Source organism: Salmo salar, unplaced genomic scaffold (genome assembly GCF_905237065.1).
Source record: "Salmo salar unplaced genomic scaffold, Ssal_v3.1, whole genome shotgun sequence".
NCBI classification, from domain to species: Eukaryota; Metazoa; Chordata; class Actinopteri; order Salmoniformes; family Salmonidae; genus Salmo; species Salmo salar.
Window position 1 is genome coordinate 47,501 of NW_025547103.1, and position 26,515 is coordinate 74,015.

The following is a 26,515-nucleotide window of genomic DNA, read 5'->3' on the forward strand; positions in this document are numbered from 1 at the left end:
GATCCTGCCAATGAGGCATTCTAATCTCTGCACCCAGAACCCAATCTCACACAAGAGACTATAGAGGCATTACAACTAACCACTGGTGCCACTTTAAATCGGAGGACGGGTTCATAGTAGTGGCTGGACCAGAATGAATGGAACGGTACCAAGCACATCAATATGTGGTTCCATATGTTTGCTGCTGCTCCATTAATTCTATTCCAGTCAATACTAGGAGCCACCCTCACCTGCCTCCACTGTAACTAACCTGCTGATTAACCAACCTGTTGGTTGGACTGAGATCCAGTCTGTGTTTCATGTGTATGGCTACGTCCCAAATAGCACCTTATTCTCTATAGTGCAGTACTCTTCACCAGGGCCAATATAGGGCTCTGGTCAAAAGCAGTGCACTATATAGGGAATAGGGTGCCATTTGGAGCACAAGCTGCTGGACCTTGGGGTCTATGATTAGACAGTAACCTGTAAAAGTCAAGTGTTACCTGGAAGCTGTCACCAGTGATTTGTCCCCAAACCATAACTCTCCCCTGCAGACACCCCATCAGCCAATAAGCTAGGTTGTATACACAATGGTGATATATGGTGCTGTGAGTTTACAGTAGCTTACATCATTATTGGCTTTAAAGCTGTCAAGGCATCTTGTGATGCGCTTTGTTAACATGTGGATAACTTTTTATTGCAAAATATAACACTGTTTCAATGACACATAAATCTTAAAAACCTTGGCCATAAAAGATTACTAGAGCAGAAAACATTGAAATATCATAACCTTAGTGTGTGAACGCTGTCTGAGGTGATAGAGAGGACACATGAAGGAGTCCGACACACACACACACACACACACACACACACACACACACACACACACACACACACACACACACAGGCTGGGTCCTGACTGACACCTAATCAATGAGATGTTTATGACCACCAGCTGAGTTCAGCAGATGAGAGGGAGGCAGAAACTCCTCAGCATTCTCCCTCCCCTCACGAGAGCCCTCGTCATGAGGGACCATGTAAACTCTCTGAAGTGTCCAGTCCTAGGAGAGGCCAGGTATGTGAGGCGATAAATTCTGGCCTTAAATAACAAACATGGAAAGTGAAAGAGTGCTTTACCCCAGAGGGAGATGAGTACCTGAGAGAGGTAATGCCTTCTGGTTCTGTCTGCCCCAATAGAAGGCTGCCAGCGTGTGCATTTATCTAGGGCTTTGATCTTTAGGTCTGGATGAATCCCTTATTCTCTAACGATGGCTCAAAGCTACTAAAGACACCCAGTGAATGATTGCGACATGTACAATAAGAGGGGAAAGGTTGGTCTTTGGATGTTTATAATTTATAATAACTAACTTTAAAGTGACACAGGAGTTGACATTTGAAACAATGCTAAAGCGTTTAAGTGAGGGGGCATTTGGTGGGAAAGGGGGAGAGAGATGCTGCGCTGGTCGTTGAAAGAGCATGCTAATGTAAGAATGACTTTCCAGGAGCAGACCAGGAGAAAATCAGCTATTTCTTCATGTTTATAGCTCCCTCTCAGGATGACTGGCCGACTGACAGACAAAAACACAGAGATGAGAGAGAGAAAGAGAGATAGAGAGAGATACAGAGAAAGAGACAGAAAGAGAGTAAAACAGAGAAAGAGAGAGAAAGAAATTGAGAAAAATAGAGATACAGCATGAGAGAGAGAGAGAGAGAGAGAGAGAGAGAAAGAGAGAGAGAGAGAGTGAGAGAGAGAGAGAGAGAGAGAGAGAGAGAGAGAGAGAGAGAGAGAGGAGAGTAAAACAGAGAGAGAAACTGGGTGGAACAGAAGGGGGGAGTTTTGGGGCAAGGTTTGGTGATGAACGGGGGTACTCTCTCCCTCTTGCTCTCTCCCTCTCTGTCTCCCTCTCTCTCCACCAGTGACAGCTGAGTGGCTGGGAGCTAATTGCTGTTGCGTGAGGTCAGAGAGGCATTTATCTGACTGAGCTAGCCTTCCCTGCTAGCCCACAACAGACAGACAGACGGACAGGGAGGATATTGCACAGCTCACACTACAGAGAGGAGAGACTGGCTGCTAAAGCACTGACTAACTGAGAAGTCCCAGGGACATGCACACACATACACGCTTTCTCTCTCTCTCTCTCGCTCTCTCTCTCTCTCTCTCTCTCTCTCACACACACACATACATCCACATACCCACAGACTCCTCTGACACCTACACACACACACACCTACATACACACAGCTACACACACACAGCTACACACTACACACACACAGCTTGTGTGTAAGTAATCAGGAGCAGTGGGACCACAGTAACTCTAAACCTTCTAAGGAAAAGGAATACCACTAACTGTTTCATCTCTGAACGCTCAATACTAATGTAAGTTTTTATTCCAACTTTATTCAACTCTTCTCTATTCCTTCTCTTCATATTTTATTTACATTTTATTGAACCAGTCAATTCAGTTAAGAACTGCTCTGCAGTAAGAAAACTTGTAGGACATATATTAGGAAATGAATGAAGAGTTGTTGGATTCTTTGTGATGTAGTGAATTGATGAGTGAATGTGTGTATAGGAGCTCAGGATTTGGTGAGGCTTCTGTTTATCTGTTGAGACTGACTGAAAGTCTACTGTTGCAGATAGATACAGATATTACAGATAGAGCTTTAGAGATATATATAGAAATATAGAGATTGCAGCTCTAGGATATTTCCATCTATCCACACACAGCTAAAGGAGAGTTAATTTCAGTTCACTTTTTGACTTTATTCAGGAATTTGAACTCGCATCTTGAGCTGGCATCTTTTGAGAATCACATCTTGAGCATGCACAGCTCCCATTTCCATTTCCAGACAACTCTGTCTGAGACAAATGACAACAACAATATCGCTGCGACCGATAGAGCCATTGACAACACAACCTATGAAATCGGACATATCACAATCAGTGTTGTTGCTAATTGAATAGGTTTGGAAAGCACAGATCAGTAAGGTACAGTACAGTAGGCAGTAGACTGGGCTGGGGACAGTTTGGTAAACCACTACACACTGGGATTAAGAGGGACCATCTATTAGAGCAAGGTTACAAACCTAAAGCAGATGTCCAGTGTTACATTCAGCACTGCAGCTCAACTCCTCACTTTAACATTCAACACTGTCTGGGAATCATACTTTATCCATGTGGGAGTGAGTAGTAGCACAGGTGCATCAAAGCTGGGACCGAGAGACTGAAAAACAGCTTCTATCTCAAGGCCATCAGACTGTTAAACAGCCATCACTAGCACTGAGTGGCTGCTGTCAACATACTGACTCAACTCTAGCCACTTTAATAATGGAAAAATGTATGTAATAAATGTATCACTAGCCACTTTAAACAATGCCACTTTATATCATGTTTACATATCCTACATTACTCATCTCATATGTATATACTGTACTCTATACCATCTACTGCATCTTGCCTATGCCGTTCGGCCATCACTCATTCATATATTTGTATGTACATATTCTTATTCATTCCTTTACACTTGTGTGTATAAGGTAGATGTTGTGAAATTGTTAGGTTAGATTACTTGTTAGATATTACTGCATGGTCGGAACTAGAAGCACAAGCATTTCGCTACACTCGCATTAACATCTGCTAACCATGTGTATGTGACAAATAAAATTTGATTTGATTTAGTACACTGTAGATCCAAATCCACATCCACTGGACTGTTGTCTAAATTACAGGCTGTAGAAATTGCAGACATCTAACACACACACAAAAACATCCTTCTCTTCCACAGCTCTGGCCTCCACAGAACCCCCTGAAACATCCGGAAACAGACGGAAACAGACAAGACAATGTCTGCTATTGGACGACGGTCTCCTCTGCCGGGATTACACAGCCGACACACACAGTGAGGATTACACTGAGATAGACTGAAGGACATCAACATAAAGACTGGCCTCATTCATACAGAGAGACAGTGAGACAGACGGACATCAACCTACAGCCTTGTGTCCTTACAACAGAAAGACAGACAACAACTCCAAACAGAGAGAGACATCACACAAGTGCCTGGTCACTCTCCAACCCTCCTACCCTCTACCCACTCCACCTCCCACCAGCTGGCCTCAGCGCCCCAGCCAGGGGTTATAGGTCACAGGTCAGGGGGACCAGCCCGTCCAGGCTCCTAGTGAACAGCGCTAGGAGGGCTCTGTCTGGCACTCTGTTCTGTTCTGTCTGCCAGAGCAGACAGCAGTATTTCAGCATGTTGTCCGTGGCGCCCCACAGCAGTGCATTATAATGCCCAGATGGATGCCATTGCCATGCAACCTGCCTAACTTGCTGTCGGGACTGTACCTTCACATCATCTTCCTGCTGGGCAGCGTGTGTGTGGCCTGCAGCGACTGCACACCCGAGCAGCTTGCCGCCATCATGAACTGCTCCAAGCACGAACGCCACGCACGGAACTACGACTACATGGAAGGGGGAGACGTACGCATACGACAGCTGTTCAGCCGGACGCAGTGGTTCCTTACCGTTGACGACTACGGCAACATCAACGGGACACAAGATCCCACCAACTGTTACAGTAAGACCAGTGTTTCCCCTATATACATTTAGCTGCGGCACACCGCTGCTAAATTGTGCCAGCTGCTGTTAAATCATGGCCTCCGCTGCTAAATCGTGCCCGCCGCTGCTAAATTGTGGCTTCCGCTGTTAAATCGTGCCCGCCGCTGCTAAATCGTGGCTTCCGCTGCTAAATCGTGCACACCGCTGCTAAATCGTGCCCGCCGCTGCTAAATCGTGCCCGCCGCTGCTAAATCGTGGCCGTCGCTGTTAAATCGTGCTCGCCGCTGCTAAATCTCAGCCTCCGCTGCTAAATCGTGCCCACCGCTGCTAAATCTCAGCCTCCGCTGCTAAATCGTGCCCACCGCTGCTAAATCGGGGCCGCCGTTGGTAAATCTCGGCCTCTGCTGCTAAATCGTGCCCGCCGCTACTAAATCGGGGCCGCCATGGGTAAATCCACGCCACCGCTGCTAAATCGTGGCCTCCGCTGCTAAATCGAGACCGCCGTTGGTAAATCGTGGCCGCCGCTGCTAAATCGTTGCCGCCGCTAAATTGTTGCCGCCGCCGTTAAACAGTGGCCGCCGCTGCTAAATCGTGGCCACCGCTGTTAAATCGTGCCCGCCGCTGCTAAATCGTGGTCTCCGCTGCTAAATCGTGCCCACCGCTGCTAAATCATGCCCGCCGCTGCTAAATCATGGCCGTCGCTGTTAAATCGTGCTCGCCGCTGCTAAATCTCAGCCTCCGCTGCTAAATCATGCCCACCGCTGCTAAATCTCAGCCTCCGCTGCTAAATCGTGCCCACCGCTGCTAAATCGGGGCCGCCGTTGGTAAATCTCGGCCTCTACTGCTAAATCGTGCCCGCCGGTACTAAATCGGGGCCGCCATGGGTAAATCCACGCCACTGCTGCTAAATCGTGGCCTCCGCTGCTAAATCGAGGCCGCCGTTGGTAAATCGTGGCCGCCGCTGCTAAATCGTTGCCGCCGCTGCTAAATCGTTGCCGCCGCTAAATTGTTGCCGCCGCCGTTAAACAGTGGCCGCCGCTGCTAAATCGTGGCCTCCGCTGCTAAATCGTGCCCACCGCTGCTAAATCGGGGCCGCCGTTGGTAAATCCGCGCCGCCGCTGCTAAATCGTGGCCTCCGCTGCTAAGTCGTGCCCGCCGCTCCTAAATTAGGGTTGGCGTTGGTAAATCGTGGCCGCCGCTGCTAAATCGTGGCCGCTGCTGCTAAATCGTGGCTGCCGCTGCTAAATCGTTGCAGCCGCTGCTAAATTGTGGCCGCTACTGCTAAATCGTGGCCCGCCGCTGCTAAATCGTTGCCGCCGCTGCTAAATCGTTGCCGCCGTTGGTAAATCGCGGCCGCCGCTGCTGTTAAATCGTGGCCGCCGCTGCTAAATAGTGGCCACCGCTGTTAAATCGTGGCCGCCGCTGCTAAATCGTGCCGCCGCTGCTAAATAGTGGCCGCCTCTGTTAAATCGTGGCCGCCGCTGCTAAATAGTGGCCACCGCTGCTAAATCGTTCCGCCGCTGCTAAATCGGGGCTCCACTTCTAAATCGGGACCACCGCTGCTAAATCGTGGCAGCTGCTGTAAAAAAAAGAATGTTGATGTATAGATGTATTCCCCAGGAAGACCCTATCTGCCCCCCCATGTCAACTGTTACAGTAAGACTGATCTATATACTGTATATAAGACCCCACCAAAAGTTAAGACTGATCTATATACTGTATATCTATCTATAAAACCCCACCAACTGTTACAGTGAGACTGATCTATATACTGTATATCTATCTATAAGACCCCACCAACTGTTACAGTGAGACTGATCTATATACTGTATATCTATCTATAAGACCCCACCAACTGTTACAGTGAGACTGATCTATACACTGTATATCTATCTATAAGACCCCACCAACTGTTACAGTGAGACTGATCTATATACTGTATATCTATCTATAAGACCCCACCAACTGTTACAGTGAGACTGATCTATATACTGTATATCTATCTATAAGACCCCACCAACTGTTACAGTGAGACTGATCTATATACTGTATATCTATCTATAAGACCCCACCAACTGTTACAGTGAGACTGATCTATACACTGTATATCTATCTATAAGACCCCACCAACTGTTACAGTGAGACTGATCTATATACTGTATATCTATCTATAAGACCCCACCAACTGTTACAGTGAGACTGATCTATATACTGTATATCTATCTATAAGACCCCACCAACTGTTACAGTGAGACTGATCTATACACTGTATAGGGCGGCAGGTAGCCTAGCAGGTTAGAGCAGAGATGTCCGGCCCCTCGAGGGGGAACGAACTCAATATACTTTAAAATGACTAAAACCAAATCAAAACTGAGTATAAATGATAATGGACCTACAATTATACAGTTTCTTGACTCTGCCAGCTCGCTAATAATCCCAGAAATGAAAGCTAGACAATCAGGGAGCATTGAAATTCCCAAAACGATGGATAGAAGACTATTTTTAATGGAGTGAAAATATAGCCCATTCTTTCTGTGGCCCCTGGGCCCCTGACCAAATAGGGGCCCCTGGGACAAAATTTGTTTGACACCGCTGGGTTAGAGCATTGAGCCAGTAAGCGACAGGTCCCTAGTTCGAATCCCCGAACCGACAAGGTGAAAATCTGTTGATGTACCCTTGAGCAAGGCACTTAGCCTTATTTAACCCTTAACTCGCCAAATGTTACAGTAAAAATTATCTATCTACTGTATATCTATAAGACCCGCCAAATGTTACAGTAATGTTACAGATCCAAATGTTAGATTATGTTTAATACCCCATTAATTGCTACAGTAAGGTTGGTTTTATTATCCACATCTTAACATCTACAGTATGTGTTTTCTTAGGACTCATCACTTCAATGGAATTCAATCAAACAAACTCCTATTGCGTAGGTCGTAGTCTGTAAACAAAGATAGATACCGCGTAAACTGGTGGGGCAGGTTTGATTGAATTCCAGTCTGTGTTGTAGGATTCATCTCGTACTAACAGGTGGCTCTGAGTAGACTCTCAGCAACAGTAGATGTAGAGAGGATGAGTTATACATTCTACTCACTGTATATTTATGGGCTGCTTTAGACTCTCAGAGATGTCTAAACATTTTTACGGCTGATGTGTTACTGCTAATAACAATATGGTTGAGCAATGTCCACGTTGCTGAGATCTTAGTCACTCATGTCTAGTCAGAGATGGAGAGAGAGAGAAAGAGAGAGAGAGAGAGAGAGAGAGAGAGAGAGAGAGAGAGAGAGGGGGGGCAAGAAAGATTCCTCTGTGTCTATGTGAGTTATCTCCCAGTCTGTTGAGTGAGTAATAAGGCTGTTGGAACACGGTCATATAGCAGCTAGCTCTCTCCCCTCTGGGACTCCCTGGAGCAGCCTGATGTTATTGTCCAATGTTCCCTCTGCAGTGTAATCACACTGGTAATGGGTCATGTGTCTCTGTTAGGGCAGCCAAAGTGACAGAGGTAAAGTGAAGCAGGTGTGGGCTCTGGCAGAGCCAACCATAACACCATGTAAACACAGCACTAATGAAGTAAACCAAGGGGCTGGGAGTTGGGGCCGGGGATGCAGACGGTCAGGACAAATGAACTGGCATGAAACACGCACGCACCCACGCACATATTAAACACCTCAGTGAAGTAGCCCAAGCTGACCTAGTCTATCCACAGAGAAACGGGGTTAGTATGTGTGAGTGTGACATCAAAACAATCACTCTATAGGTTTCAATAATGTCCGTCTGCCTGTCTCTGTCTGTCTCCTCAATCTCCGCCCGCCGTCGTCTGTCTGTCTGTCTGTCTGTCTGTCTGTCTGTCTGTCTGTCTGTCTGTCTGTCTGTCTGTCTGTCTGTCTGTCTGTCTGTCTGTCTGTCTGTCTGTCTGTCTGCCTGTCTGCTCACCTGCCCGTCTGCCTGCCTCCCTCCCTGCCTGTCTGTCTATCTGTCTGTGTGTCAGTGGAATGCTGGCGTGACCAGGGTAGCCTGTCTATCTGTCTGTCTGCACACACGCCCGCCTGTCTATCTATCTATCTGTCTGTCTGCCTGCTCACCTGTCCATATGCCTGTCTATCTTGCTGTGGAATGTTGGCGTGACCAGGGTAGCCTCTGTCTACCTGTCGGTCTGCTCACATGCCCGCCTGTCTATCTATCCATCTGTCTGTCTGCCTGCTCACCTGTCCATATGCCTGTCTATCTGGCTGTGGAATGTTGGCGTGACCAGGGTAGCCTGTCTATCTGGCTGTGGAATGTTGGCGTGACCAGGGTAGCCTCTGTCTCTGGTGAGGAGGGGGAAGATGGGTCTTGCGAAACAAAAACTGGCCTTGAAAAGCAGAGAAATGGATCCACCCAGATGTGTCTGACAATAGCACGCAGGGACACATGCAGGCACGCAGGGACACATGCAGGCACGCACACACACACGCACGCACACACACACTCACGTACACACACACGCACACACACAGGCAGACAGGCCTTTGAAGAGCCCAGAATGGGCATGAATACAGCTAATAAATCTTTGATTCATATTGCTCTGTTCCTGTCTGGCCTGGGCTGGTCTGGGCTGGGGTGAGGTGGGGAGGGCTGAGGTGAAGTGTGGTGGGGTGGGGTGAGCTGGGCTGGGCTGAGCAGGGCCGAGGTGAAGTGAGGTGGGGTGAGGTGGGCTGAGCTGGGCCAAGGTGAAGTGAAGTGGGGTGGGCTTGGGTGAGGTGGGCTGAGCTGGGCAGGGCCGAGGTGAAGTGAGGTGGGGTGAGGTGGGCATAGGATCTGTTTCTCAGGGTGGACAGTGTTAAGAGGCTGTTACAGAAACAGGCATAGGATCTGTTTCTCAGGGTGGACAGTGTTAAGAGGCTGTTACAGAAACAGGCATAGGATCTGTTTCTTAGGGTGGACAGTGTTAAGAGGCCGTTACAGAAACAGGCATAGGATCTGTTTCTCAGGGTATTCTGCTCAATGTCCTGTCCACTGTGTTAGACCAACCTGACAACCAAAACAAACACAGGTGATATACTGTACTGTATGAGCTAACAGGCTTATAGTACAGTATATTACACCGGACGAGATAAAAGTCGGTGCCTGAATACCCATACTTGCGTTCTAAATAGTAAGCATTTTGGGTATGTTTTATAATACGTGACATTACTCATTTCCGCTTTTCATCTAGTAGAATTCTCTGCACGCTATTGAAGAAGAGAATGGTCTTTCCAGACTCATGGCTTTCACAATGTTAGGCTCGGGCGTCGTAGTGAGGAATCAAACGCAGGAAGCAGCGAGCACAGGGTAGTGGCTTTTAATAGTTGCAACAGGCGAGCACACACAAGCCACCCCAAACAGCGAAATAATGCGCACACAAAATAATGTGTCCCAAACACAGGGGAAATAACATGCGGCGCAAAAAACTAACGCACAAGCGTAAACCCATGCACAACAGGAAAATAATCCCGCACAATGAACAAGCGGACCAGCTAACACTAATAGCCCCGCTAATCACCCCCACTAAGAACAGGTGCACACAATCACAAACAGGGGGAAAACAAAAAGGGAAACAGTGGCAGCTAATAGGCCGGTGACGACGACCGCCGAGCGCCACCTGAGCAGGAATCGTGACAGTACCCCCCTCCTGACGCGCGGCTCCTGCAGCACGCCGACACCGGCCTCGAGGACGACCCAGAGGGCGAGGCGCAGGGCGATCCGGACGGAGGCGATGGAAATCCCTCAACATGGATGGGTCCAAGACATCCTCCGCCGGCACCCAGCACCTCTCCTCCGGACCGTACCCCTCCCAGTCTACGAGGTACTGCAGGCCCCTCACCCGGCGTCTCGAGTCCAGAATGGCCCATATGCTGTATGCCGGGGACCCCCCGATGTCCAGAGGGGGCGGAGGGATCTCCGGCACCTCACCTTCCTGCAGGGGACCAGCTACCACCGGCCTGAGGAGAGACACATGAAACGAGGGGTTAATACGGTAATAGGAAGGGAGTTGTAACTGATAACACACCTCGTTTATCCTCCTCAGGACTTTAAAGGGCCCCACACACTGCGGCCACAGCTTCCGGCAGGGCACACGGAGGGGCAGGTTCCAGGTCGAGAGACAGACCCTGTCCCCCGGTACGAATACGAGAGCCTCACTGCGGTGGCGGTCAGCGCTCCTCTTCTGCCGTCCACTGGCTTGCTTCAGGGATTCCTGGACGGCTCTCCAGGTCTCCTTGGAGCGCTGTACCCAGACCTCCACCGCAGGAGCCTCGGTCTGGCTCTGGTGCCATGGTGCCAGGACCGGCTGGTAACCCAAAACACACTGAAAGGGTGACATGTTAGTAGAGGAGTGACGAAGTGAGTTCTGGGCTAACTACGCCCAAGGAATGTACCTCGCCCACTCCCCTGGCCGGTCCTGGCAAAACGACCTCAGAAACCTGCCCACCTCCTGGTTTACCCTCTCCGCCTGCCCATTACTCTCGGGGTGATAACCGGAGGTCAAACTGACCGAGACCCCCAGCCGCTCCATAAACGCTTTCCAGACCCTGGATGTGAACTGGGAACCTCGATCAGAGACAATGTCCTCCGGCACCCCGTAGTGCCAGAAGACGTGGCTAAATAGGGCCTCCACAGTCTGCATGGCCGTAGGGAGACCGGGCAACGGGAGGAGACGGCAGGACTTTGAAAACCGATCCACAACCACCAGGATCGTAGTGCTCCCCTGAGAAGGGGGGAGATCTGTCAAGAAGTCTACAGACAGGTGCGACCATGGCCGTTGCGGAACGGGGAGGGGCTGTAACTTCCCTCTCGGGAGATGCCTAGGAGCCTTACTCTGGGCACACACCGAACAGGAAGAGACATAGAACCTCACATCCTTAGACAAGGTGGGCCACCAGTACTTCCCCTGAGACTCCGCACTGTCCTCGCAACACCAGGATGACCCGAAGTGGGTAGCGTGTGCGCCCACCGAATCAATAGATCACGAACACCGAGCGCCACGTACATGCGACCCACGGGACACTGTGCAGGCGCAGGTTCCAATACTAATGCCCGCTCGATGTCCACGTCCACCTCCCATACCACCGGTGCCACCAGCCTAGACGCTGGAATGATGGGAGTTGGATCGATGGGCCGGTCCTCTGTGTCATAAAGACGGGACAGTGCGTCGGCCCTCGTGTTCAGGGAGCCTGGTCTATAGGAGATCGTAAACCTAAACCAGGCGAAGAACATGGCCCACCTTGCCTGACGCGGATCCAGTCTCCTAGCTGCCCGGATGTACTCCAGATTTCGGTGGTCGGTCCAGATGAGAAAAGGGTGCTTAGCCCCCTCAAGCCAGTGTCGCCACACCCTCAAGGCTTTTACCACCGCTAGCAACTCCCTGTCCCCCACATCATAGTTACGCTCCGCCGAACTGAGCTTCTTTGAAAAGAAAGCGCAGGGGCGGAGTTTCAGTGGCGTACCCGAGCGCTGTGATAGCACGGCACCCACCCCAGCCTCGGATGCGACCACCTCCACTATGAATGCTAGAGACGGGTCCGGGTGTGCCAACACGGGTGCGTCGGTGAACAGCGTCTTCAACTTCTTGAAGGCTCCGTCTGCCTCCGTCGACCACCGCAAACGCACCGGCCCCCCTTCAGCAGTGAGGTAATGGGAGCCGCTACCTGGCCAAAACCCCGGATAAACCTCCGGTAGTAATTGGCAAAGCCTAAGAACCGCTGCACTTCCTTCACCGTGGTTGGAGTCGGCCAATTACGCACGGCCTTAACGCGGTCACACTCCATCACCACCCCCGCGGTGGAAATGCGATAACCCAGGAAGGAAACGGCTCGTTTGGAAAACACACATTTCTCAGCCTTAACGTATAGGTCATGCTCCAGCAGTCTACCAAGCACCTTGCATACCAGGGACACATGCGCGGAGCGGGTGGCGGAATATATCAGAATATCATCGATATAGACAATCACGCCCTGCCCGTGCAGGTCCCTGAGAATCTCGTCTACAAAGGATTGAAAGACGGCTGGAGCATTCTTCAACCCATACGGCATGACGAGGTACTCATAATGGCCCAATGTGGTACTAAATGCGGTTTTCCACTCGTCTCCATCCTTGATACGCACCAGGTTATACGCGCTCCTGAGATCCAGTTTTGTGAAGAACTTTGCTCCATGAAATGATTCCACTGCCGTAGCGATGAGAGGTAGCGGGTAACTAAACCCCACCGTGATAGCATTTAGACCTCTGTAATCAATGCACGGACGCAGACCTCCCTCCTTTTTCTTCACAAAAAAGAAACTCGAGGAGGCGGGTGAGATGGAGGGCCGAATGTACCCCTGTCCCAGGGATTCCGTGACATATGTCTCCATAGCCACCGTCTCCTCCTGTGACAAGGGATACACGTGACTCTTGGGAAGCGCAGCGTTAACCTGGAGATCTATCGCACAATCCCCCTGTCGATGAGGTGGTAATTTGGTCGCCCTCTTTTTACAGAAAGCGATCGCCAAATCGGCATATTCAGGGGGAATGCGCACGGTGGACACCTGGTCTGGACTCTCCACCGACGTGGCACCTATGGAAACTCCTAGACACTTCCCTGAACACTCCTCTGACCACCCCTGGAGAACCCCGTTTCCACGAAATCCGGGGATTGTGATCAGCCAGCCAGGGGACCCCCAGCACCACCGGAAACGCAGGCGAATCAATAAGGAAAAAACAAATCCGTTCCTTATGACTCCCCTGCGTTACCATGTCCAGTGGAACCGTAGACTCCCTGACTAGCCCTGACCCTAATGGTCGGCTATCTAGGGAGTTCACGGGGAAGGGGGAATCTATCGGCACTCGCGGAATGCCCAGCTTAATGGCAAGTCCGCGATCCATAAAGTTCCCAGCTGCGCCTGAATCGACTAGCGCATTATGCTGGGAAGAGGGGAAAAAATCTGAAAACAAAATAGGTAAGAACACGTGACCAACAGGGGGTTCTGGGTGAATCTGGTGCTGACTCACCTGGGGTGACCGAGAAGTGTTCTGCCTGCCCTCTCGACTCCCAGACTGGCTCCTCCAGCACCGGTCGGCCGTGTGTCCTCTCCGACCACAGCTGGTGCAGGAGGAGCCACCTCCTCCGGTGCCCCTTGGCACAGCCCCCCTACTTCCATAGGAGTAGGGGCGGGGTGCACGGAGGTGGAACGGACAGGACCCTTTCCAAACGCCCGCGGGCAGCCAGCAGATTGTCCAGACGGATGGACATATCTATGAGCTCATCAGGGATAGAGCGGTGTCTCGACAGGCTAGCTCCCTGCGGACGTCCGCCCGGAGACTACACCGGTAATGGTCTATAAGGGCCCTGTCGTTCCACCCCGCCCCAGCAGCCAAGGTCCTGAACTCCAGCGCGAAGTCCTGTGCGCTCCTCGTCTCCTGCCTGAGGTGGAACAGCCGCTCACCCGCCGCTCTTCCTTCCGGAGGGTGGTCGAACACGACCCGAAAGCGGCGGGTGAACTCCGGATAGTGATCCCTCGCCGAGTCTGGACCATTCCAGACAGCATTTGCCCACTCCAGAGCTCGGCCCGTCAGGCAGGAAACGAGGGCACTCACGCTCTCCTCTCCCGAGGGAGCAGGTCTGACGGTGGCCAGGAACAGCTCGAGCTGGAGCAGAAATCCCTGGCACCCAGCCACCGATCCATCATACTCCCTCGGGAGCGCCAGACGAAGCGCGCCAGAGCCTGATGCAGTGGGAGGCGGAAGTGGCTGCGTCGGAGGAGCCGGAGGTGGAGAGAGGAGACCACTCCTCTCCCATCGGTCCATCCTCTCCATCATCTGGTCCATTGCGGATCCGATTCGGTGGAGGACAGTAGTGTGGTGGAGTACGCGTTCCTCCATCGAGGGAAGGGGGTTGGCCGCTGCTCCTGCTGATTCCATAGTATCTTGGTGCGGGATTCTGTTAGGCTCGGGTGTCGTAGTGAAGAATCAAACGCAGGAAGCAGTGAGCACAGGGTAGTGGCTTTTAATAGTTGCAACAGGCGAGCACACACAAGCCACCCCAAACAGCAAAATAATGCTCACACAAAATAACGTGTCCCAAACACAGGGGAAATAACATGCGGCGCAAAAAACAAACGCACAAACGTAAACCCAAGCACAACAGGAAAATAATCCCGCACAATGAACAAGCAGACCAGCTAACACTAATAGCCCCGCTAATCACTCCCACTAAGAACAGGTGCACACAATCACAAACCAGGGGAAAACAAAAAAGGGAAACAGTGGCAGCTAATAGGCCGGTGACGACGACCGCCGAGCGCCACCCGAGCAGGCGGGGGTGCCACCGTCGGTGGGAATCGTGACACACAACAGCTGATAATCAGCTGAGGGAACGCGCTGTAACAAAAGCTAAATTTCCTTTTGTAGGATAGCTGGAGGCAAAGTCATTAATATTCATGAGTTACGTCGGGCTCTTGGTTGAGCCTTTTTGGGTGTGTGACATCACACAGATGCACTGCAAAGGCTTGCTCGCTGGGATGATCAGTGAGCACCGACTTCCAGCTACATTCCAATTATTCATAAAACAAGTCCACAAATTATTATTGAAAAAATGTATACAAACTGTCTGTTGCTTGATATGAGCAAGTCAACCCAAAGGTTCCAAAGAATAGGAAATCGACAATTAGCTGGCGAGTAGTGGCTACTGCCTGGCCAGTGAGCTAGCTACATTTCAGTCAGTAGCTATCCTTCTAAATGCGATGGTCACTGGATGAACTATACAACTATGAGTTGGACATATTTTGTTGAAAACAAACTAGCATCCAGTTGTTGTTTCCAGTTGTTGGTAGAATCATATCTAACTAGCTGGCCCCTGAATCCCATGTCTATGTGGCCATGCATGAACTTCCGAGTCTAGATGTAGTCCAGCTAACGTTAGCTAGCTACCTAGCATTGCTGAACTGTTTTATAAAAAAACGGCTGAGGTGACTCAAACCCTGTAGCTAGCTAACAAGCCTTCCTCAGCGACAATGTTATTGCGGTGCAGGAATATTAGATATGTCTTTTAATTGTAAGATAATTGTCATTAAAGTTGGTGGTTACTACTGGTTTTAGATCCGAGGTGAGAGAAATTGCCCGCTAGTGTTTTGCGTTTTGGTAAGAACTAGGAGTGATGTCACGCAACCAAGAAGGCTCAACCACTCACCAGATGGATAATAATGACATTTTTGCCTTTTGCTATCCTACATGTTAAGTACCAAAATGAAAGAATGGCAGGAATCAACACAATTGTGCATGAGATGACGCATTCTCAGTAGGATGAGTCTAGTATGCTGATATTTGTTGCTTACTGCATTAGGTTTTTATTAAACAGTATGTTCTAAAAAGTAAACTCAGCAAAAAAGAAACGGCCCTTTTTCTGGACCCTGTCTTTCAAAGATAATTCGTAAAAATCCAAATAACTTCACAGATTTCATTGTAAAGGGTTTAAACACGTTTTCCCATGCTTGTTCAATGAACCATAAACAATTAATGAACACGCACCTGTGGAACGGTCGTTAAGACACTAACAGTTTACAGACGGTAGGCAATTAAGGTCACAGTAATAAAAACTTAGGACACTAAAGAGGCCTTTCTACTGACTCTGAAAAACACCAAAAGAAAGAAGCCCAGGGTCCCTGCTCATCTGCGTGAATGTGCCTTAGGCATGCTGCAAGGAGGCATGAGAACTGCAGACAGCGCTACAGGGAGACAGGATGGACAGCTGATCATCCTCGCAGTGGCAGACCACGTGTAACAACACCTGCACAGGATCGGTACAGCCGAACATCACACCTCATGTGGTTGACATGACCCTCCAGCATGACAATGCCACCAGCCATACTGCTCGTTCTGTGCAGGATTTCCTGCAAGACAGGAATGTCAGTGTTCTGCCATGGTCAGCGAAGAGCCCGGATCTCAATCCCATTGAGCAAGTCTGGGACCTGTTGGATCGGAGGGTGAGGGCTAGGGCCATTCCCCCAGAAATGTCTGGGAACTTGCAGGTGCCTTGGTGGAAGAGTGGGGTAACATCTCACAGCAAGAACTGGCAAATCTGGTGCAGTCCATGAGGAGGAGATGCACTGCAGTCCTTAATGCAGCTGGTGGCCACAGAAGATACTGACTGTTACTTTTGATTTTGACCCCCCCCCTCTTTGTTCAGGGAAACATTATTCATTATAACATTGTTTCTATTTTTGCTGAGTTTATATGATTAGTACACAGTATGCAGTTTAAGTAAGTAGTAGGCAAACCAGATTTCAGACAAAGCCATTGGCAGAGCATACTAATCTGAATCACTAACATATGACACTAGTAGAGGACTGTTGGCTTGTAGTGAAAACACTGAATAAGGGTCTTCATAGACAGCAGAGCATGTTTTACTGGATCTGGTTTTAAGGAAATCATTTGTAACTGTATTCCAGGAGTCTGCAAGAGCCAGTTTAAACCATTTCTTTTGGCCCACCCAAAGTTTTTAGTACATTTTAAATTTGTTTAATTTAGGAAATCTGTTCCCAACTATTCCCACAAATGTAAAAAAGAGATGTATGTGATCTTGTCTCAATGTATTCAACGTATGAAAGTATTATTATTTTCAAATACAATCTCTTTTGGACTTAATTGTGGTCAATTTGTAGTGTACAAATTATTAAAGTTATGTTCTGGCCCACTGACCATCCGCTCCGATAAAAATCGGCCTGCGGCTGAATGTAGTTGCCTAACCCTGCTGTAGGCTATTCAAAAACATATGGGAACACTCTTAAACCCGCCAGACAGTTTGCTGGTGAGTGTATTGTGTCTGTTGCCCCAGTACAACAGATAGACTATATAATAGCATTGTTTCCCTGTTATAATCCAGTACAACAGATAGACTATATAATAGCATTGTTTCCCTGTTTTAATCCAGTACAACAGATATACTACATAATAGTATTGTTACCCTGTTATAATCCAGTACAACAGATATACTACATAATAGTATTGTTACCCTGGTAAAATCAAGTACAACAGATATACTACATAATAGTATTGTTACCCTGTTATAATCCAGTACAACAGATATACTACATAATAGTATTGTTACCCTGGTAAAATCAAGTACAACAGATATACTACATAATAGTATTGTTACCCTGTTATAATCCAGTACAACAGATATACTACATAATAGTATTGTTTCCCTGTTATAATCCAGTACAACAGATATACTACATAATAGTATTGTTTCCCTGTTATAATCCAGTACAACAGATATACTACATAATAGTATTGTTACCCTGGTATAATCAAGTACAACAGATATACTACATAATAGTATTGTTACCCCTGTTATAATCCAGTACAACAGATATACTACATAATAGTATTGTTACCCTGGTAAAATCAAGTACAACAGATATACTACATAATAGTATTGTTACCCTGTTATAATCCAGTACAACAGATATACTACATAATAGTATTGTTTCCCTGTTATAATCCAGTACAACAGATATACTACATAATAGTATTGTTTCCCTGTTATAATCCAGTACAACAGATATACTACATAATAGTATTGTTACCCTGGTATAATCAAGTACAACAGATATACTACATAATAGTATTGTTACCCTGTTATAATACAGTACAACAGACTATATAATAGTACCGTTACCCTGTTCTAATCCAGTACAACAGATAGACTATATAATAGTATTGTTACCCTGGTATAATCAAGTACAACAGATATACTACATAATAGTATTGTTACCCTGTTATAATACAGTACAACAGACTGTATAATAGTACCGTTACCCTGTTCTAATCCAGTACAACAGATAGACTATATAATAGTATTGTTACCCTGTTATAATCAAGTACAACAGATAGACTATATAATAGTATTGTTATCCTGTTATAATACAGTACAACAGACTATATACTAGTATCGTTACCCAGTTATAACACAGTATAACCAATATACAACAATATCATTGATTTGTTACCATGTTATAACACAGTATAACCAATATACAACAGTATCGTTGATTTGTTACCATGTTATAACACAGTATAACCAATATACAACAGTATCGTTGATTTGTTACCATGTTATAACACAGTATAACCAATATACAACAGTATCGTTGATTTGTTACCATGTTATAACACAGTATAACCAATATACAACAGTATCGTTGATTTGTTACCATGTTATAACACAGTATAACCAATATACAACAATATCGTTGATTTGTTACCATGTTATAACACAGTATAACCAATATACAACAGTATTATTGATTTGTTACCCTGTTATAACACAGTATAACCAATATACAACAGTATTATTGATTTGTTACCATGTTATAACACAGTATAACCAATATACAACAGTATCATTGATTTGTTACCATGTTATATCACAGTATAACCAATATACAACAGTATCGTTGATTTGTTACCATGTTATAACACAGTATAACCAATATACAACAGTATCATTGATTTGTTACCATGTTATAACACAGTATAACCAATATACAACAGTATCATTGATTTGTTACCATGTTATAACACAGTATAACCAATATACAACAGTATCATTGATTTGTTACCATGTTATAACACATAACCAACATACAACAGTATTATTGATTTGTTGCCATGTTATATCACAGTATAACCAATATACAACAGTATCGTTGATTTGTTACCATGTTATAACACAGTATAACCAATATACAACAGAATCGTTGATTTGTTACCCAGTTATAACACAGTATAACCAATATACAACAGTATTATTGATTTGTTACCCTGTTATAACACAGTATAACCAATATACAACAGTATTATTGATTTGTTACCATGTTATAACACAGTATAACCAATATACAACAGTATCATTGATTTGTTACCATGTTATATCACAGTATAACCAATATACAACAGTATCGTTGATTTGTTACCATGTTATAACACAGTATAACCAATATACAACAGTATCATTGATTTGTTACCATGTTATAACACAGTATAACCAATATACAACAGTATCATTGATTTGTTACCATGTTATAACACAGTATAACCAATATACAACAGTATCATTGATTTGTTACCATGTTATAACACAGTATAACCAATATACAACAGTATCATTGATTTGTTACCATGTTATAACACATAACCAACATACAACAGTATTATTGATTTGTTGCCATGTTATATCACAGTATAACCAATATACAACAGTATCATTGATTTGTTACCATGTTATAACACAGTATAACCAATATACAACAGAATCGTTGATTTGTTACCCAGTTATAACACAGTATAACCAATATACAACAGTATCATTGATTTGTTACCATGTTATAACACAGTATAACCAATATACAACAGTATCATTGATTTGTTACCATGTTATAACACAGTATAACCAATATACAACAGTATCATTGATTTGTTACCATGTTATAACACAGTATAACCAATATACAACAGTATCGTTGATTTGTTACCCTGTTATAACGCAGTATAACCAATATACAACAGTATCGTTGATTTGTTACCATGTTATAACACAGTATTACAGATATACAACAGTATCGTTGATTTGTTACCCTGTTATATCAATATACCAGATAATACTATTGTTACCCTGTTATTACAATAGAATATACTGTACGGTATATGGTATTGCGACGCTGTTAGTATTACAAATATATTGTGACCCTATTATAACAGTATAACAGTATAAGAGATATGGCCCTGTTCTATCAGTCAGTGTCAGCCTCCGTGTGTCTCCCTGAATAACCTCAGCAGTCAGCTCTGACCTGAGACGCATCCTCAGCGTTACGCACCATAAACCATCAGATGCCTGTGACTGTAACAAGACACACATCGACTTACAAACCCTTAGAAAAGATTAGAAACACCAGAGTAGAGAAGAGATCCAGGTTCCTAATAAACATCCACACACTCAGCTGTGATGCAGGTAATAAACATCCACACACTCAGCTGTGATGCAGGTAATAAATATCCACACACTCAGCTGTGATGCAGGTTCCTAATAAACATCCACACACTCAGTTGTGATGCAGGTTCCTAATAAACATCCACACACTCAGCTGTGATGCAGGTAATAAATATCCACACACTCAGCTGTGATGCAGGTAATAAATATCCACACACTCAGCTGTGATGCAGGTTCCTAATAAACATCCACACACTCAGTTGTGATGCAGGTTCCTAATAAACATCCACACACTCAGCTGTGATGCAGGTAATAAATATCCACACACTCAGCTGTGATGCAGGTTCCTAATAAACATCCACACACTCAGCTGTGATGCAGGTTCCTAATAAACATCCACACACTCAGCTGTGATGCAGGTAATAAATATCCACACACTCAGCTGTGATGCAGGTTCCTAATAAACATCCACACACTCAGCTGTGATGCAGGTTCCTAATAAACATCCACACACTCAGTTGTGATGCAGGTTCCTAATAAACATCCACACACTCAGCTGTGATGCAGGTAATAAATATCCACACACTCAGCTGTGATGCAGGTTCCTAATAAACATCCACACACTCAGTTGTGATGCAGGTTCCTAATAAACATCCACACACTCAGCTGTGATGCAGGTAATAAATATCCACACACTCAGCTGTGATGCAGGTTCCTAATAAACATCCACACACTCAGCTGTGATGCAGGTTCCTAATAAACATCCACACACTCAGCTGTGATGCAGGTTCCTAATAAACATCCATACACTCAGCTGTGATGCAGGTTCCTAATAAACATCCACACACTCAGCTGTGATGCAGGTTCCTAATAAACATCCACACACTCAGCTGTGATGCAGGTAATAAATATCCACACACTCAGCTGTGATGCAGGTTCCTAATAAACATCCATACACTCAGCTGTGATGCAGGTTCCTAATAAACATCCATACACTCAAGAGTGGTACAGCCTTTATCCTACAGGCTTCTTATTCAGTGAGATGAGCTTTCAGATTTACAACCCTTAAACAGAGCAATAGGATGAAAGTTGTTCGACCAACATCTGAGCTAAATACTGTACAACCCATGTAGAAGAAATTCCTTCTTTATTTCAGGATGATAGAAGTTCACAATTTTGTTGACAAATTACTAAAACGATATGTCCCTTCCTTACATTTTTACATTTTAGTCATTTAGCAGACGCTCTTATCCAGAGCGACTACAGTAGTGAATGCATACATTTCACTTCATACACTTTTTTTTAATGTGCTGGCCCCCCGTGGGATTCGAACCCACAACCCTGGCGTTGCAAACACCATGCTCTACCAACTGAGCTACAGGGAAGGCTGTGTTTTTATTTGATTAATGTCAAACTGTGGTAGAGCTGACAATGCAACAACAGTCTGTCTCTGCTGGTTTGTCATGATGTGTATTCCTGTTGGACCAGACTCTGTTGTTCCTCAGTCAGAGCTTCATTACATCCTTAATAAGCAACGCAGTGTGGATCCAGCCTGGATCCAGGGAAGACAGAATTAGAATAGGGATCACACACAATGAGTTGACTTAGCTGGGGGCTGGCTGGGTTGAGCCAGGGAGGGAAGGAGGGAAATCTGTTCAAGTGTATGTGTGTGAGTGTGTGCACCACTTCGGTCTCGCTGCGTCCACTAAACACTGTCTGAGACAGAGCAGTAATAGAGTGGTGTATCAACTCTGTTCTGTCTCTTTGTGACCAGAGCTCTCAGCTGCTTTATAGCTCTCAGCTGCTTTATAGCTCTCAGCTGCTTTATAGCTCTCAGCTGCTTCATAGCTCTCAGCTCAGCTGCTTTATAGCTCTCAGCTCAGCTGCTTTATAGCTCTCAGCTGCTTCATAGCTCTCAGCTCAGCTGCTTTATAGCTCTCAGCTCAGCTGCTTTATAGCTCTCAACTGCTTTATAGCTCTCAGCTGCTTTATAGCTCTCAGCTCAGCTGCTTTATAGCTCTCACCTGTTTTTATAGCTCTCAGCTGCTTTATAGCTCTCAGCTGCTTTATAGCTCTCAGCTCAGCTGCTTTATAGCTCTCAGCTCAGTTGCTTTTTAGCTCTCAGCTGCTTTATAGCTCTCAGATGCTTTATAGCTCTCAGCTCAGCTGCTTTATAGCGCTCAGCTGCTTTATAGCTCTCAGCTGCTTTATAGCTCTCAGCTGCTTTATAGCTCTCAGCTGCTTTATAGCTCTCAGCTCAGCTGCTTTATAGCTCTCACCTGTTTTTACAGCTCTCAGCTGCTTTATAGCTCTCACCTGTTTTTATAGCTCTCAGCTGCTTTATAGCTTTCAGCTGCTTTATAGCTCTCAGCTGCTTTACAGCTTTCAGCTGCTTTATAGCTCTCAGCTGCTTTATAGCTCTCAGCTGTTTTATAGCTCTCAGCTCAGCTGCTTTATAGCTCTCAGCTGCTTTATAGCTCTCAGCTGCTTTATAGCTCCCAGCTGCTTTATAGCTCTCAGCTCAGCTGCTTTATAGCTCTCAGCTGCTTTATAGCTCTCAGCTCAGCTGTTTTATAGCTCTCAGCTCAGCTGTTTTATAGCTCTCAGCTCAGCTGCTTTATAGCTCTCAGCTGCTTTATAGCTCTCAGCTGCTTTATTGCTCTCAGCTCAGCTGCTTTATAGCTCTCAGCTGTTTTATAGCTCTCGGCTGAATCATCTCCTGCTTCCCATGGGAGATATTAACCATTGAGGGCTGAATCATCTCCTGCTTCCCATGGGAGATATTAACCAGTGAGGGCTGAATCATCTCCTGCTTCCCATGGGAGATATTAACCAGTGAGGGTTGGATCATCTACTGCTTCCCATGGGAGATATTAACCAGTGAGGGCTGAATCATCTACTGCTTCCCATGGGAGATATTAACCATTGAGGGCTGAATCATCTCCTGCTTCCCATGGGAGATATTAACCAGTGAGGGCTGAATCATCTACTGCTTCCCATGGGAGATATTAACCAGTGAGGGCTGAATCATCTCCTGCTTCCCATGGGAGATATTAACCAGTGAGGGCTGAATCATCTCCTGCTTCCCATGGGAGTTATTAACCAGTGAGGGCTGAATCATCTCCTGCTTCCCATGGGAGATATTAACCAGTGAGGGTTGAATCATCTACTGCTTCCCATGGGAGATATTAACCAGTGAGGGCTGAATCATCTACTGCTTCCCATGGGAGATATTAACCAGTGAGGGCTGAATCATCTACTGCTTCCCATGGGAGATATTAACCAGTGAGGGTTGGATCATCTCCTGCTTCCCATGGGAGATATTAACCAGTGAGGGTTGGATCATCTCCTGCTTCCCATGGGAGATATTAACCAGTGAGGGTTGAATCATCTACTGCTTCCCATGGGAGATATTAACCAGTGAGGGTTGGATCATCTCCTGCTTCCCATGGGAGATATTAACCAGTGAGGGTTGGATCATCTCCTGCTTCCCATGGGAGATATTAACCAGTGAGGGCTGAATCTTCTCCTGCTTCCCATGGGAGATATTAACCAGTGAGGGCTGAATCATCTCCTGCTTCCCATGGGAGTTATTAACCAGTGAGGGCTGAATCATCTACTGCTTCCCATGGGAGATATTAACCAGTGAGGGCTGAATCATCTACGGCTTCCCATGGGAGATATTAACCAGTGAGGGTTGGATCATCTACTGCTTCCCATGGGAGATATTAACCAGTGAGGGCTGAATCTTCTACTGCTTCCCATGGGAGATATTAACTAGTGAGGGCTGAATCATCTACTGCTTCCCATGGGAGATATTAACCAGTGAGGGCTGACGCATCTACTGCTTCCCATGGGAGATATTAACCAGTGAGGGTTGCATTGAGAAGAAGGGATTGAGAAACTACAACCTTCCCACAACTGTACCATTGGCTTCAATACATGATTCATCATTTACCCAAAATGTTTAGTAAAGTTTCTCACGTTAGGGTTTGGCAGTGGTCTAGCTCTCTGAGTCTGACTGTTACAGCGGTTCTCTCTCTCCCACTCCCTCCCCCTCTCCGCTCCACTGCAGTTCTATCTCCCTGACATTGAGATATTGGCATTAATTTTGATCTGACAAATAGCTGTGGCTCAAAGAGCTCAGCACTTAATCTGAGTGTCTATGTCCATGAAGCTGCTACACACACATCAAAGCATGACAACTGCCTGTCTGTTACTCTCTGTCTGTCTGTCTGTTACTCTCTGTCTGTCTGTCTGTCTGTCTGTCTGTCTGTCTGTTACTCTCTGTCTGTCTGTCTGTTACTCTCTGTCTGTCTGTCTGTTACTCTCTGTCTGTCTGTTACTCTCTGTCTGTCTGTCTGTCTGTTACTCTCTGTCTGTCTGTCTGTCTGTCTGTTACTCTCTCTCTGTCTGTTACTCTCTGTCTGTCTGTTACTCTCTGTCTGTCTGTTACTCTCTGTCTGTCTGTTACTCTCTGTCTGTCTGTTACTCTCTGTCTGTCTGTTACTCTCTGTCTGTCTGTTACTCTCTCTGTCTGTCTGTCACTCTCTGTCTGTCTGTCACTCTCTGTCTGTCTGTTACTCTCTGTCTGTCTGTTACTCTCTGTCTGTCTGTTACTCTCTGTCTGTCTGTTACTCTCTGTCTGTCTGTCTGTCTGTTACTCTCTCTCTGTCTGTTACTCTCTGTCTGTCTATTACTCTCTGTCTGTCTGTTACTCTCTGTCTGTCTGTCTGTCTGTCTGTCTGTCTGTCTGTCTGTCTGTTTGTCTGTCTGTTACTCTCTGTCTGTCTGTTACTCTCTGTCTGTCTGTTACTCTCTCTCTGTCTGTCTGTCACTCTCTCTCTGTCTGTCTGTTACTCTCTCTCTGTCTGTCTGTTACTCTCTCTCTGTCTGTCTGTTACTGTCTGTCTGTTACTCTCTGTCTGTCTGTCTGTCTGTCTGTTACTCTCTGTCTGTCTGTCTGTCTGTCTGTCTGTCTGTCTGTCTGTCTGTCTGTCTGTCTGTCTGTCTGTCACTCTCTCTCTGTCTGTTACTCTCTGTCTGTCTATTACTCTCTGTCTGTCTGTTACTCTCTGTCTGTCTGTTTCTGTCTGTCTGTCTGTCTGTTACTCTCTGTCTGTCTGTTACTCTCTGTCTGTCTGTCTGTCTGTTACTCTCTGTCTGTCTGTTACTCTCTGTCTGTCTGTCTGTCTGTCTGTTACTCTCTCTCTGTCTGTTACTCTCTGTCTGTCTGTTACTCTCTGTCTGTCTGTCTGTCTGTCTGTCTGTCTGTTACTCTCTCTCTGTCTGTTACTCTCTGTCTGTCTATTACTCTGTCTCTGTCTGTCTATTACTCTGTCTCTGTCTGTCTCTGTCTGTCTGTTACTCTCTCTCTGTCTATTACTCTGTCTGTCTCTGTCTGTCTGTTACTCTCTCTCTGTCTGTTACTCTCTGTCTGTCTGTTACTCTCTCTCTGTCTGTCTCTATCTGTTACTCTCTCTCTGTCTGTCTGTCACTCTGTCTGTCTGTCACTCTCTGTCTGTCTGTCTGTCTGTCTGTCACTCTCTGTCTGTCTGTCTGTCACTCTCTGTCTGTCTGTCTGTCACTCTCGCTCTGTCTGTCACTCTCTGTCTGTCTGTCTGTCACTCTCGCTCTGTCTGTCACTCTCTGTCTGTCTGTCTGTCTGTCTGTCTGTCTGTCTGTCTGTTACTCTCTGTCTGTCTGTTACTCTCTCTCTGTCTGTCTGTTACTCTCTCTCTGTCTGTCTGTTACTCTCTCTCTGTCTGTCTGTTACTCTCTCTCTGTCTGTCTGTTACTCTCTCTCTGTCTGTCTGTCTGTCTGTCTGTCTGTCTGTCTGTCTGTCTGTCTGTCTGTCTGTCTGTCTGTCTGTCTGTCTGTCTGTCTGTCTGTCTGTCTGTCTGTCTGTCTGTCTGTCTGTCTGTCTGTCTGTCTGTTACTCTCTCTCTGTCTGTTACTCTCTCTCTGTCTGTTACTCTCTGTCTGTCTGTTACTC

At 46.3% G+C, this 26,515-nt stretch overlaps 1 protein-coding gene across 1 annotated transcript in view; it reads left to right on the forward strand.

Moving 5' to 3' along the window:
• Nucleotides 1-1,939: 1,939 nt before the first annotated feature.
• The window catches only part of LOC123731717 (fibroblast growth factor 7), a 39,830-nt gene continuing 15,254 nt past the window's right edge, over nt 1,940-26,515 (forward strand). Inside the window, exons 1-2 of the mRNA XM_045711121.1 lie at nt 1,940-2,359; nt 3,768-4,559. Of these exons, the coding sequence (XP_045567077.1) occupies nt 4,271-4,559 (289 nt within the window). The 5' untranslated portion in view covers nt 1,940-2,359; nt 3,768-4,270. The remainder of the gene's footprint in view (nt 2,360-3,767; nt 4,560-26,515) is intronic.